The 14,123-nt window shown below is 36.0% G+C and overlaps 2 protein-coding genes and 3 long non-coding RNA genes across 5 annotated transcripts; 4 read left to right on the top strand and 1 right to left on the bottom strand.

Annotated features, from left to right (window-relative positions):
• The first annotated feature begins 291 nt into the window (after positions 1-291).
• LOC111519154 lies at positions 292-721 on the top strand. Its single transcript, XR_002724257.1, has 2 exons — positions 292-444; positions 509-721. It is a non-coding gene; the product is annotated as an uncharacterized LOC111519154 (long non-coding RNA).
• A 3,315-nt stretch (positions 722-4,036) lies between these two features.
• Positions 4,037-4,470, top strand: LOC111518880. The gene is made up of 2 exons (XR_002724130.2): positions 4,037-4,192; positions 4,259-4,470. It is a non-coding gene; the product is annotated as an uncharacterized LOC111518880 (long non-coding RNA).
• Positions 4,471-7,245: 2,775 nt separating this feature from the next.
• On the top strand, positions 7,246-7,681 carry LOC111518879. Its single transcript, XR_002724129.2, has 2 exons — positions 7,246-7,400; positions 7,469-7,681. It is a non-coding gene; the product is annotated as an uncharacterized LOC111518879 (long non-coding RNA).
• Positions 7,682-9,476: 1,795 nt separating this feature from the next.
• Positions 9,477-10,145, top strand: LOC6644684. Its single transcript, XM_002067522.3, has one exon. The coding sequence runs from the start codon at positions 9,477-9,479 to the stop codon at positions 10,143-10,145; it is 669 nt and encodes a 222-aa protein (XP_002067558.3).
• Positions 10,146-11,337: 1,192 nt separating this feature from the next.
• LOC6644685 (glycine-rich protein DOT1) lies at positions 11,338-12,982 on the bottom strand. Its single transcript, XM_023177059.1, has 3 exons — positions 12,950-12,982; positions 12,524-12,628; positions 11,338-12,460 (listed from the first exon to the last, which is right to left on the bottom strand). Exons 1-3 carry the CDS (start codon positions 12,980-12,982, stop codon positions 11,504-11,506), a joined length of 1,095 nt encoding a protein of 364 aa, XP_023032827.1. The 3' UTR covers positions 11,338-11,503.
• Between the last annotated feature and the right edge of the window lie 1,141 nt (positions 12,983-14,123).

Here is a 14,123-nt window from a genome sequence, read left to right as displayed (position 1 = left end):
TGATTTGAGGTCCCCATAACAATCATTCTGTATCCAACTGTGTTTGGAGTAACACCTTTGGAATTAAACAAAATTAACACAAAATTCTAAATTTATTAGTAAAAAAAACAGAAATAAAAAAACAACTTTTGGCTTATCCTTTTTCGGAAAAATGTTTGGAAAAAATTAAATTCAAAAATTACAGAATATAGTATCAGAAGTTTAACAATTAAAAGGACAAAATTGCAAACAAAAAAACCAAAAAAAAAAACCAAGCCAAGTTAAAGAAAAACTTGAAAAAGTATTAAAATTTTAAAAAACTTTAATAAAAAAACTAAAAAAAAATACTATAGGACTGCGACTGAATTTAATAAAGATGGGAAACGATTATAAATTATAAAGCGACGAAAAAATTTATAATGTTACGAAAAAATTGTAAACCGTGAAAAAACTAGTAAACTTGTGGTAAGTTACTTCCTTTTTTTTAGTTTCTGCTGTGCAATAAATGTTTTTTTTTTCTAATTATTAGTCGAACATCTGAATGCAATACTCTTCACATGCTCATGGAAAGTTGGATTAAATTGTCACCGATTTTTATGTGGACGGTACCGGATCCCCTCCCCTCGACTTACACACAAGGCTGAACGGAGAAACTTCAGGATCTGCAGATTTGCGTCAAGAATCCAACAAACATGCGTGTAACCTCTAAGCTAAATAAAAAATGGACAAGCCGAAAAACATAGACAATTTGACTTCATTTTTTTTAGCGGACGTTGACGATAAGATGCACAGTACGTTCAAGTGGCCCCTACGACACCAGGACAAAGCCTGTTACGCACGAGCCCAAGCAGATAACTGCCCACCTCCCACTCGACCGACCGAGGGATGCAGCCGAATAACGCACGGCACGAATCACGTGGACAAATACACAATAGAAATATCAAAGAAGCTAACTTCGGCTATGCCGAAGTTTATATACCCTTGCAGTATACTTGGCAATAATATTTTTCCTTTTTGAAATTTCTTTCCCTGCAACTCAATTCATCAATACACAAACAAAATATTATTTCTCTTTTTACCACAAGTTTTTCTTCTTCCATCATTTTCTAAGCAAAGCACGGCACGCATACACATACAGTTCATGTAGCGTTGCGTCTGTGTGTGTATGCGTGTGCTCTGTTGATTTGATGATGGCAGTAGTAGGCAGCAAGCAGCGCTGCCGGCAGCGTTTGAACCGATTTATATTGACTGTAACTTGTGTTCTATTTATCGGATCAGATTCAAATTTTGGGATCTGAGATTTTATATCTATTACTATCATATTGGTAAATTTCATGGGGATACTCCAATTTTTGCAAAAATGTTTCTTCTAGAGCTATATGATATAGTGGTCCGATCCCAAAGATTTTCATACTTTATCTCACCCGGGTAAAAAAAAGCTCCCAAAAAAATTTCATCCCGATAGCTCTTAAGATGGCTGAGTAAAACGCGTACGCACCGACGGACAGACGGACAGACGGTCAGACGGACAGACGGACATGGCTATATCGACTTAGCTTCTCATGCTGATCAAGAATATATATACTTTATGTGGTCGGAAACGTCTCCTTCTGTGCGTTACAAACATCTGACCAATTTTATAATACCCTCTGCAAGGGTATAAAAAACAGACAAACAAATAATACTATAGCTATCTATTAACTAAATGGGATAGGATGGATGTTTTAAGCATATTAATAGAAAACTCTAAGCCGATTACAGGGAATAGAAAGTTGTAATCAGAGCAGAGAACCCTAAAAGGTTCATGCATAGCATAGTTAGAAGAACAACAACTAAGGGATAAAGGTATCAAAGGATGTCTACTCCGACTACATGGTACCGACAGATTCACCTGAGCTAATAACGAGGCGAGTCGATATCACCAATTAGGAGCTTGTGCATAAAAGTGACACCAAGCATAATTCTACGGTTAGTTAGGGACGGAAGGTTAATCAAGAGAAGTCTACTAGAATACGAAGGCAAATTGACATTGCGATCCCAGCTTAAGCCACGAAGAGCAAATAGCAAGAACTGCTTTTGAACGGATTCTAGTCTAATCTGGTGCGACTCATATTGAGGTGACCAAATGCAAGATCCATACTCTAAAATAGGACGGACAAGCGTAGTAAAAAGAACTTTAGTTGTATAGGGGTCATCAAATTCTTGACCATCTTTTAATGAAACCCATGACACTCATGGCCTTTGCGACCGTGGTGGAAATATGGGTGTTAAAATTGAACTTATGGTCCATAAGTACGCCCAAATCATTCATATTATTTAGACGTTCTAAAGGGCTATTGTTTAGAAAATAAGTGACCAGTTGAGGAGAGTTACGAAAAAAAGTCATTACCTTACATTTGGTAGTGTTAAGATTTAGTAGATTAAACTGGCACCAGGATTGAAAGTTTTTAAGATCAGCTTAGAGGCTTCGGACTTTTTGCCATTTTTATGCAGAGGAATGATATACCCCTTCTTCCAAATAGATGGAAATGAGGAAGATTCGATAGACAATAGAAACAATTTTAAAATGGGTTTACATAATGCGTTTGCACAGAACCTGAGTACACATCCAGGAAGACCATCTGGCCCCGGAGAATAAACAGGTTTAACTAGTTTAGGTTCGCTAAGAAGAGAACTTTCATCAATCACTGGATTGAAAATGCAATTAGCCTTTTTTAAATGATAAGGATACGGACTTGCTCGATATTGCGTTGAGGAATAAGTTGTTTTGAAAAAACTCGCAAACATTTTGAAGTTGGGCACAGAGATTCTCAGACAGATCAGATCAAAGTAGATATCGAGTATATAGACCCGAAAAAAGTTTCCCCATGTTGTTGTCTATCCCATTCCCCCTCACTCGAGATAATTAACTGCAGCAAACTGTAGACAATAGAGACTCTCTCAGAGAGTCCAGAGAATCTGATCTCTGGGTGATGACCCGTTCTTTGGCTCAATGGATCAGTGGTAGGCAAAACGGCATTTCAAGTGCAAAATGCAAAAAAAATCCTAGCATCTGTGGATCAGAAACAGTTTCACGGTTTCACCTATACAAATCCTCACATTACCCTGGATTAGAGCCCTAGAATATACTTTACTCTATACATACATACATATCTCTATCTATACATAACTTTGTTAAATTATTGTTTTGACTATTTCGTTCTTCTTAGTACAACACAGTATTTGTATATGTACATATTAATTGTGGTTTTCCATATATATTTTTTTTTTGTTGATTTATTCCCTCATTTGTTTATTTATTTTATTTTTTATGTTGTCCTACTAGGTTTAGATTTCCATCAGATTCAGATAATCTAAACCATTCAATGCTAGTCAAGTCATGCTCTAGAAATACTCAATATATATCTAAGTCTTTAAGTCTCTATATAACTGAAGGAAACTCAAATTGTATATATATAAAAATAATCTTATTCTATTCAAAAGCAAGTATATATATATATATATATATATATATATATATCTATATCTGATATATACTAAAGTCGTACGTACTATATAAATCTACGGAATACAATTAAAGAAAAATATATAAAAACAATATAAGAAAGATTTTTTTATGATTAATGAGTTAACTATTATAAGTTGGCCGATTTTTTGTTGTCTGACGTCAAAGGTTTTTTTAAAGTGTTGTAAAAGTCAGTAAAGTAAAGTTGTTTAAATTTTTTTCAAATCAAAGTAGGACATGACATGGAAATGTCATTATTTTAGGCAAGGTACTGATTTGAGGTCTCCATAACAATCATTCTGTATCCAACTGTGTTTGGAGTAACACCTTTGGAATTAAACAAAATTAACACAAAATTCTAAATTTATTAGTAAAAAAAAACAGAAATAAAAAAACAACTTTTGGCTTATCCTTTTTCGGAAAAATGTTTGGAAAAAATTAAATTCAAAAATTACAGAATATAGTATCAGAAGTTTAACAATTAAAAGGACAAAATTGCAAACAAAAAAACCAAAAAAAAACCAAGCCAAGTTAAAGAAAAACTTGAAAAACTATAAAAATTTTAAAAAACTTTAATAAAAAAACTAAAAAAAAATACTATAGGACTGCGACTGAATTTAATAAAGATGGGAAACGATTATAAATTATAAAGCGACGAAAAAATTTATAATGTTACGAAAAAATTGTATACCGTGAAAAAAACTTGTGGTAAGTCACTTCCTTTTGTTTTTAGTTTCTGCTGTGCAATAAATGTTTTTTTTTTCTAATTATTAGTCGAACATCTGAATGCAATACTCTTCACATGCTCATGGAAAGTTGGATTAAATTGTCACCGATTTTTATGTGGACGGTACCGGATCCCCTCCCCTCGCTTTACACACAAGGCTGAACGGAGAAACTTCAGGATCTGCAGATTTGCGTCAAGAATCCAACTAACATGCGTGTAACCTCTAAGCTTAATAAAAATAGACTAATTAAAAAGCCAAGACAACTTGACTTCATGTTTTGGAGATGGGCACAGAGATTCTCAGACAGATCAGTTATTCAGAGTAGACACCGAGTATATAGACCCGAAACAAGTTTCCCCATGTTTTTGCCTATCCCATTCCCCCTCACTCGAGATACTCTATCTATACATAACTTTGTTAAATTATTGTTTTGACTATTTCGTTCTTCTTAGTACAACACAGTATTTGTATATGTACATATTAATTGTGGTTTTCCATATATATTTTTTTTTTTTGTTGATTTATTCCCTCATTTGTTTATTTATTTTGTTTTTTATGTTGTCCCATTAGGTTTAGATTTCCATCAGATTCAGATAATCAATGCTAGTCAAGTCATGCTCTAGAAATACTCAATATACACTGCGCGACAACCGATTAGCACACCCACCCACGCATCATAAAATTTTTTATTGTTAATTCAATCTGTTTTACCTTATTTATAAACAAAATTAATAATGTATTGTGCCACCACGGTTAAGTATGACCTCATACATCCTTTTGGGTAAAGAGTCATACAATTGTTGAATGTAGTCTAATGAAATGGTGCTCCAGGCATTTTACAACTCTGGACGTATGAATAGGTGCGTTATCCTGCTGGAATTTCCACTTCAAGGGTCCAAAAATTTCCTTTATTGCAGGAAAAGCCGTTTGCAATACCCCATTGTATGCTGTGGCATTCATTCGACTTGTCAGAAATTGAAGTTCTATGGTTCCATAATAGGCAATTGCTCCCCACACCATGACACCACCAGCACAGCTGTGCAATCGATCTAAAACAAGCTCTTCCTTTCTAAGATCGTGAAAGTAGTACGAATAGCCATCCTCTAAATTAAATTTTTTCTCATCCGAAAAGACAACAAGTCGCCACTCCTTAGTCCAGGTCATATTCGATCGACAAAATTCAAGCCGCTGAATCTTTTTATTTGCGTTTAGAGGTGGTTTTTTTTTTTAATTTAAGGCGTTTTATGTATTTCGCGTTTTTAATAATGCGTTGCACAGTCCGCACACTCGACTTAACACCAGATTTTTGCTTGATTTTAGCCGCAGAGTCTCGTGAGCTAGACGCGTTCCTCAGAATCAGTCGCTTGTCAGCCTCTGTTATTACTGAAGAAGGCCGATCTTTCATGTTTTTCCCATAAGAGTGTTCGTTTTTCAAAAATGAGGTAATAACTTTACGGCTGCGCTTAATATTTTTCGATATTTGTGAGATTGAAAGTCCACACTCTATGTAAGCCTTTATTCGACCTTTTTCTGCCTCATCTAACTGCTTTGCTTTTCCCATAATTAAGTAATTTCGATTTATTCAATTCAAAATTGATCAAATTAAATAATAAATCTCTTTAAGTAGTAAGATCCGACAGCTTTCACACAAAAATCCACACTAAAAGGGAAGTGTGCTAATCGGCTGTCGCAGAAAAAAGGCATGATTTTTTCATCTATTTCTAAGAAAAAATTAAGACTAACTAACGGTAAACTTCCAGAGCATGCTATTTGCTTTTATACTAAGTACAAATGCAGAAGAATGATAGAAAAATATAAAGAGCATGATAGAGGTTTACAGTTACTTGTTATTTATTAGACAGCTGCATGACTTCATTCGCTTAATAAGTAAAATAGAGTATACTCGGATAGAATTGAATAGAGTGAGTGACAGACGCACAATGAGTGAGTGTGTATGAGTATTAGTATATTTTGGTACTCATACAAAACAAATTGAATGACACTGAGTACTGACTGAGTACTGAGTGGCAAATTTGACACATCTAAAAACATTCGAGTTATTTAAGTATCAGGGTACATATTTTGTGTATTTATTTTCTTTGCATCGTTGAGACACAGCAGTCCCAAAAATGGAAGGAGGAAAAACTGCTGTAGTCAAATATTGCATATAATGCTGTGTCGGCACCTGTCATTCGGATACATTCGAAACATACTCATTTATACTCTCTGTTTTGACATTGTGCGGCCGAGTATAAAGCAAGCCTATCCACTCACTCATACTTATTCCGTTTCGCACTCTTATTCACTCAACTCAATTTGAGAGTAGTATATCCGAATGTCACTTTTTTGACATTCATGCAGATGCCTATTATTTATATTTCCTCTGAGAGGTAACAGGGTGTGCTAATCCGTTGTCGCGCAGTGTATATCTAAGTCTTTAAGTCTCTATATAACTGAAGGAAACTCAAATTGTATATATATAAAAATAATCTTATTCTACTCAAAAGCAAGTATATATATATAAAGTCGTACGTACTATATAAATCTATGGAATACAATTAAAGAAAAAATATATATAAAACTATATAAGAAAGATTATTTTATGAATAATGAATTAACTATTATAAGTTGGCCGATTTTTTTTTGTCTGGCGTCAAAGGTTTTTTTTAAGTGTTGTAAAAGTCAGTAAAGTAAAGTTGTTTAAATTTTTTTCAAATCAAAGTAGGACATGACATGGAAATGTCATTATTTTAGGCAAGGTACTGATTTGAGGTCTCCATAACAATCATTCTGTATCCAACTGTGTTTGGAGTAACACCTTTGGAATTAAACAAAATTAACACAAAATTCTAAATTTATTAGTAAAAAAAACAACTTTTGGCTTATCCTTTTTCGGAAAAATGTTTGGAAAAAATTAAATTCAAAAATTACAGAATTAAGTATCAGAAGTTTAACAATTAAAAGGACAAAATTGCAAACAAAAAAACAAAAAAAAAAACCAAGCCAAGTTAAAGAAAAACTTGAAAAACTATAAAAATTTTAAAAAACTTTAATAAAAAAAAAACTAAAAAAAAATACTATAGGACTGCGACTGAATTTAATAAAGATGGGAAACGATTATAAATTATAAAGCGACGAAAAAATTTATAATGTTACGAAAAAATTGTATACCGTGAAAAAAACTTGTGGTAAGTCACTTCCTTTTGTTTTTAGTTTCTGCTGTGCAATAAATGTTTTTTTTTTTTCTAATTATTAGTCGAACATCTGAATGCAATACTCTTCACATGCTCATGGAAAGTTGGATTAAATTGTCACCGATTTTTATGTGGACGGTACCGGATCCCCTCCCCTCGCTTTACACACAAGGCTGAACGGAGAAACTTCAGGATCTGCAGATTTGCGTCAAGAATCCAACAAACATGCGTGTAACCTCTAAGCTAAATAAAAAATGGACAAGCCGAAAAACATAGACGATTTGTGCACATCATTTTGGTGATTGGGCATAGATTCTCAGACAGATCAGATCAGAGTAGATATCGAGTATATAGACCCGAAAAAAGTTTCCCCATGCTGTTGTGTTTCCCATTCCCTCCACTCGAGATAATTAACTGCAGCAAACTGTAGAGAGTAGAGACTCTCTGAGAGATAGTCAAGAGAATCTGATCTCTGGGTGATGACCCGTTCTTTCTCAATGGCTCATTGGTAGGCAAGTGCAAAACTGGCCAAGTGAAAATGCATTCTTAATGCCTTTTGTGGCGCTTTTCCGTTTGTTTCAAAATTTCCATATTCATTTCATTTGTTCAAATGCTAATGACAGTCAGTGACAATTTTTGTTTTCGTGGGGTTTTTGTTTAGCTAGAGTGACCACTGGCCCCTCCCCCACAGTGCCCCTCACCTTGCCACCTCTACTTAAATCTCTCGTGTTAGCATTGTCCGAGTGTTGAACCAGTTTGAAAGCATTAAAAGAATTATTCTTGTTAAGTGTAGCATAAATCAGTTATAAACCAACTAACAGAAAGAGAAAACAAAAGAGATAGAGATAGAGAGAGAGAGAGCGAGGGAGAGAGAGAGAGAGACATTTTCATAAATTTGTGTTGAGGCCATAAAATGATCTAGAAGAAAAGAAATGTCAGTGACAACAAATGCCATAGTCGAGCAACAAAACCGCCAACAACAACAATAAACGTTAAAGCTTGGCAGTTATGTTGGCTTTTTGTTTTTTTTTTTTTTATTCAATTCAGAAAAGCGTTGGGCATTTAATGCACAGTGGTTCGAAATCCACAGAAGGCCTTAAAATAGGCTTGGCTTTTTCCGAGATTTATTCTTATCTAAACCAAATAGTATTAAGCTAGTTGCTGCTTATTACCAATTTGCATTTTAACCAAATCGTTTGCTGTTTTATGTTGTCTAAAGTTAATAGCTAAAACCAAGTCAGTTGCTGTGTATATAATATCAAACAGAGCCTTCGTAGACCATATCCATAAGACCAACCAGAGCAAAATCATGTCTAAGAATATATTGCTAAGCTGATTGCTGCATTTTAATCTAGGAATAATCTACATCAACTTATTCCTATAAGAAATGTTTTTGAAAATAACAAAAGTTAATCTTAGCTTTGCAGAAATTGCATTAGTTTCAGTTGATGTGGATTATAATATAGGAATAAGAAATGTTTTTGAAAGCAGCAAAAGTTAAAACAGCAAAAGATCTAAGAAGATCAGACAAAAATCAAGCCATTTGCTGCTCCGGTTTAAACTAACCGACTCTCTAACTACTGGCCTATTTTAAGTACGAAACTAAGCCAGTTGCTGGGTATATGAGTCCTTGCTAATAGGTTAACCAAGTAGTAATTTTCATTCCAAACTAAGTATGAGTGACAGATAAAACTAAGCCAGTTGCCTTAACAAAAAAGGAAGCCAAAGTTTCAATACATATTCATATGATTTTGTGCCACTGTAGAGCGCGAGAGAGCGAGTGAGACAAATACACATAAAGACACCGACATATACCTAGAAAAACATGCACGGTTATGTTGAAAAGTTGACGGTATTTTCTCTAATTAATTCGTTTTTAGTGCTAGTGTTTGTAGTGTCGCTCGATGCACGGTCGACTCGATGGTTTTTTGTTTGTCTGGCGTCAGTTGGTGCAATACGCGCCTAGAATAAGCTGCTCTGCCCCTCTGGCTCCAGCAATAACCATAATAATAATAATAATAACAAACTTATCAATCATTTTTTTTGCTTGTGCTCCCACAATTTGTGATGATGATGATGGTGCTGATTGTGTGGCTCGTGATGATCCTCGGTGTTATAGTTAGCCTGAGCGAGGCCTACAATCTGCCCCTGCCGATGCGTCGGAATATAATCAAAGTGCGTGCCAGTGGTTTTTTGCCCTTCGAATCGGATTTGCTATTGCCATTGGGCATACTCAGGCAATTGCAACATGCCCAGGATCGTGCCTCACGTTCTCGTCATGTTCTGCCCCATCAGCATAGGACAACCAAGTTGAAAAAGAAACCAAAGCAACAAGTGCGTTTGGAACGTACCAAATCTCTGCCTGACATGCAAATGTACAATCTAATCGACGATGATGGTGAACTATTACTCAATTTACGTGTCCACAATGACGGAGTGAAGGGTGCTCATGGCGCAGACAAAGATCCACATACAGACACAGATGTAGTGCCGGCTGCTGCCTCCTTTCGTAATAGCATCATCAATGACAATGACAATGGCAATGAGTCACCCTGGTTGCCATCCAAATGGCGGCCCACAACCGAAAGATCTGCAATGGCAATGGGAGTGGCTTTGGGAATGGGATTCACTTCATCGTCGCCAAAACCTTTGCCGCTTCATCAATATTTGACCAGCAATCATTTGAATGAGGCCGAGCGTCGATCGTTTAAGCCGCAAAAAGTTTGGCCATATAAGTGATGTTAGTTGTAAAATAAGAAATCTCATAATATTATATATAACGTGACACAAACACACACACACACACACACATCTTGGAAAATAAATTATATATAAGCGATACATTCACCTAACGAATATGACTCCATTGGTCTTTGATTTTCGACAGTTAATCGGATCGTTAGGCTACCGCTGATTTAGTTATTCCCATTATGATAAACGGTTGAAAGAAAAGTGAAAACCTCCGAAATGAAAACTAAAAAACTTAATCGACAAACGAAATGAAAATGGAAAAGAAGTCAAATGAACAGCTTTCCTATAAAGTGCTTAAACATGTTTTAATTTACAATATTAGAAAACATTCTGATCTATTATAGATTGTAGTCCATGAAAATGTTTTTCAAGTTATGAGATTTCTGTCAACCAAATCTCAGTTTGTTAAAGCCATAAGTTTTTGTCTGCCACCTTTTTGTTTAGTATTGTTGATACAAATGTTAGGTTTATGACTCAATTTGGTTTAGTTTATAGCCTTTAAGAAGGGCCTTCCCCCCATTGAGAGATGGCCAACTATAAAAGTAGTTATTATTAACTAAGTGAAGCTGGCTAGTAGTACAGTTAATTATAGAGATTTACAGACTAGGCCTATGCCATGACTTTCACAGAGAAAAGTTAATTACCCTTCAATTTTGTAACCCCAAATTAGTTGGGTTTTTTAGTTAATATATTGAAATTCCAAAAAACCCTCACGATGCATTTTGAAGACATTCTAGATATATATTTTAAATTTACTCAAGAATTTGTCTTTACACAATGAATAATAAGATAAATATTCACCAAATTGGGGTTAAGTTCAGAATGTAGGTTTGGGTATTATGTTGTCAATTCAATAAACGATCAATCTTTAAAAAATTTGGTACACTAATTTTGCTAATATTATCTATCGTTTTATATTGTTTTAAAAAAATCATACAAAATGTAGCCAAGTTATGGGGATGAAACAAGAGGGCGAAATTGGCCGGTGGTAGCGCTAAAGAGCTAAAATTGCTCATCTTGTTTTATACTATGCACGGTATACCGTAGTCGGTGCAACAATTTCATTTTGCTGATTTATTAATCTTGACTTTAGTCATCGATCACAAAGCAAACTGTTAAATTTGAATCGAATTACATAAGACGATCATAAAATAACCATGAAATGAATAAAAATCATAACTTTAACTTTATAATTTATATATTTAGTGAACGTTATTTGTTTCTCTTTTTTGTGTTGGAATAAGGGAACAAACGAAAATGGGTGAAAAAAAATTGGTGTAACTAAAACTACTTAACAAATGGGGAGAAAGAGTTAACAGATCACAGATCAGGGATGAGGTTGTGGCTTATTTCCAGCCACCACTTGGGGGCAGGTAACCAGGTTGAGGAGCTGACACCACCAGAGGGGGCAGATACTCATTGCTAATGGGAGCGGGACCATGCGAATGACCGCCATGACCACCATGGCCACCCTCCTCGTGGATGACCTGAATGGTTTTCACTTCCTCGTGATGACCGCCGCCGACAGCGCCGCCGCCGCCGATGAAACCGCCATGTCCTCCATGTCCATGATGGTCGTGGCTCTCTTCGTGGATAACCTTAATGGTTTTGACTTCCTCGTGATGGCCACCGCCGATAGCGCCACCGCCGCCAATGAAGCCTCCATGTCCACCATGTCCGCCATGACCCTCTTCGTGGATGACCTTAATGGTTTTGATTTCCTGATGTCCACCGGCATGGCCATGAGAGTGACCAGAGTAACCGCCATGTCCATGTCCGTGTCCGCCAGCTTCTTCCTGATGGATAACCTTGATGATCTTGGCCTCCTGGTGACCATGGCCGCCTCCGTGTCCGCCACCGTAGGAGAAACCGCCGTGAGAGTGACCACCGCCATGGCCGTGTCCTTCCTCATGGATGACCTTAATGGTCTTGACTTCTTGATGACCATGATCATGACCCGAGTAGCCGCCGTGCGAGTGTCCGCCGTGTCCACCGTGTCCGGCTTCCTGGTGAATGACCTTTACTGTTTTGATCTCCTGGTGACCACCACCATAGTGTCCGCCACCAGCACCGCCGCCATAGCCGCCGCCAAAGCCACCGCCATAGCCGCCGCCATGACCACCAGATTCCTGATGGATAACCTTGATGGTTTTGACCTCCTGATGGCCACCGCTGTATCCACCGCCACTGCTACCCACTCCATAACTGTAACCGCCGCCTCCTCCTCCACCGCCGCCTCCGCTGCCACCGATGAAGCCCGCAGAACTGGTGGCAACCAAAGCAGCCAAAATGCATACAAAGATCTACAAAAGGAATCACATTGCCATTAATCGTCGTCTAGTCATCCATCTGTTCCCAAAACTTACCCTCATTGCTGGAAGTTTCTTGCTTGGGGGTACGAAAACCTTAAATGGAACTTCACTAAGCCGGAGAATGCAGCCAACTGATGACAATCTTCGTTTAGCTCCACGCTTTTATACCCCATCATGATTAGGCTATGGCCAATGGACCAATGCTTTCGCCTCCAGCGTCTCTCCATTTGCATAGCGTTCATTTCGTCATCGATGGATGCGTTGCCCGCCCCGGCCGTAGAAACGGATTAGAAGCCATGATGATGGTGATGGTGATGGAGGGAAGGTGAAATAAATGATTGAAAAATGCAAATCAGCCGCGAAACGATGGGCATTTCCATAATTAGGTCGTTGCCGACGAGCAGGTCAGCATCAATAAAAGCCACAAACGTTTACACACACATAATCCGCAAAAGGCCATATACCTATCTACCTGCCCACCTCAAAATCGACTGAATTGGTTATCAAACGCATCTTAACTTTTGCATCTTGGAGATATTTTGGAATCATTTGTAGCAGCATCTAAGACTAAAGAACTTTGTAGTCTTTCTAAGGATCACAAGGTTCACCATTTCCATTGGAAAACTGACTTTAGTAAATTGAGTAAATAAAGTAAATTGAGATAAGTTTAAATACTTAGTGCCAACTATTCTTGTTTTGCCATTCACATTTTGAAGGAAATATTCTATTCATTTCAGAAGCTCAGATCATGAAGCTTAAACTGAAAGATTCTCCCATATTTACTCCACAAATCTATAAAGAATCAATGCAAATATATCTAGAAATTCTAAAATAAATAGTTTGTAAATAAAATGTATTCAAACTTATAATAATTTTGAAAGAGATTAATCAGGAACAATATATCACATCTATAATGTTATATAGAAATGGCATTACTTATTGATTCCTTTTGTTCAAATCATTTCTAATTGATAATTATTTATACATTAATCACTTGATTTAGGAAAAAAACTTTCTCTTTATTGACCAGAAGCCTTCTTTCACACTCTCACAAACTTGTAAATTGTTTGCTAACAACATTAAAAGATAAAAAAAAACAATTTTTATTTTAGTAACGAACTTGTGATACCCTGACTAACAACTTCAAATTTTAAACTTTCCTTTATCAACGTTATTCACTTTTTTGAAAGAATCAAAACGAAAACGTTTCAGAAATTAAACCAAATTTTATACCTAGATCCTATCATATATACTCTTACTTTTATGTCTCTCTTTGTTGTTACCCAAAGATGTTTTCACTTCAAAATTTAACTAAATTAAGACATATTCTTATTGCTACCTTTATGAAATTCGCATATCTAAGATAATATAATTCAATTTATTATAAAGATCGAAAATAGCAAAATTCCCTTCTTGTTAGCGTATCAAGTTTGGTTTTTCAAAATTAATTTCGAGAAGAAATGGCAAAGCAAAAAAAAAACAAGACAAAAAATATGCAAATTTTTTGCCACAATTTTTGTTTTGGTGTATTTTTTTTTTTATTTGATTTGCTTTTATTATAGCTATTTTATTGGCTCTCCCTCTTCCCTGATTTGTGTTTAATGTGTAACGATGAAGCTGCAAAAACGAAAACAGATTGAAAACAACAAAAACC

Source organism: Drosophila willistoni (genome assembly GCF_018902025.1).
Source record: "Drosophila willistoni isolate 14030-0811.24 chromosome XL unlocalized genomic scaffold, UCI_dwil_1.1 Seg142, whole genome shotgun sequence".
Lineage (NCBI taxonomy): Eukaryota > Metazoa > Arthropoda > Insecta > Diptera > Drosophilidae > Drosophila > Drosophila willistoni.
The sequence above is the reverse complement of the archived record's forward strand: the minus strand, read 5'-3'. Positions and strand labels throughout refer to the sequence as shown.

Excerpts from the sequence above, each read along its gene's own strand:
- LOC6644684 (XM_002067522.3), top strand. The coding sequence starts at position 9,477 with ATGATGATGGTGCTGATTGTGTGGCTCGTGATGATCCTCGGTGTTATA.
- LOC6644685 (XM_023177059.1), bottom strand. The coding sequence starts at position 12,982 with ATGCGTTTGATAACCAATTCAGTCGATTTTGAG. Across the intron at positions 12,629-12,949 it reads CCAATTCAGTCGATTTTGAG|CGTGGAGCTAAACGAAGATT; the intron begins GTGGGCAGGTAG and ends GGGGTATAAAAG. Across the intron at positions 12,461-12,523 it reads AGAAACTTCCAGCAATGAGG|ATCTTTGTATGCATTTTGGC; the intron begins GTAAGTTTTGGG and ends TTCCTTTTGTAG.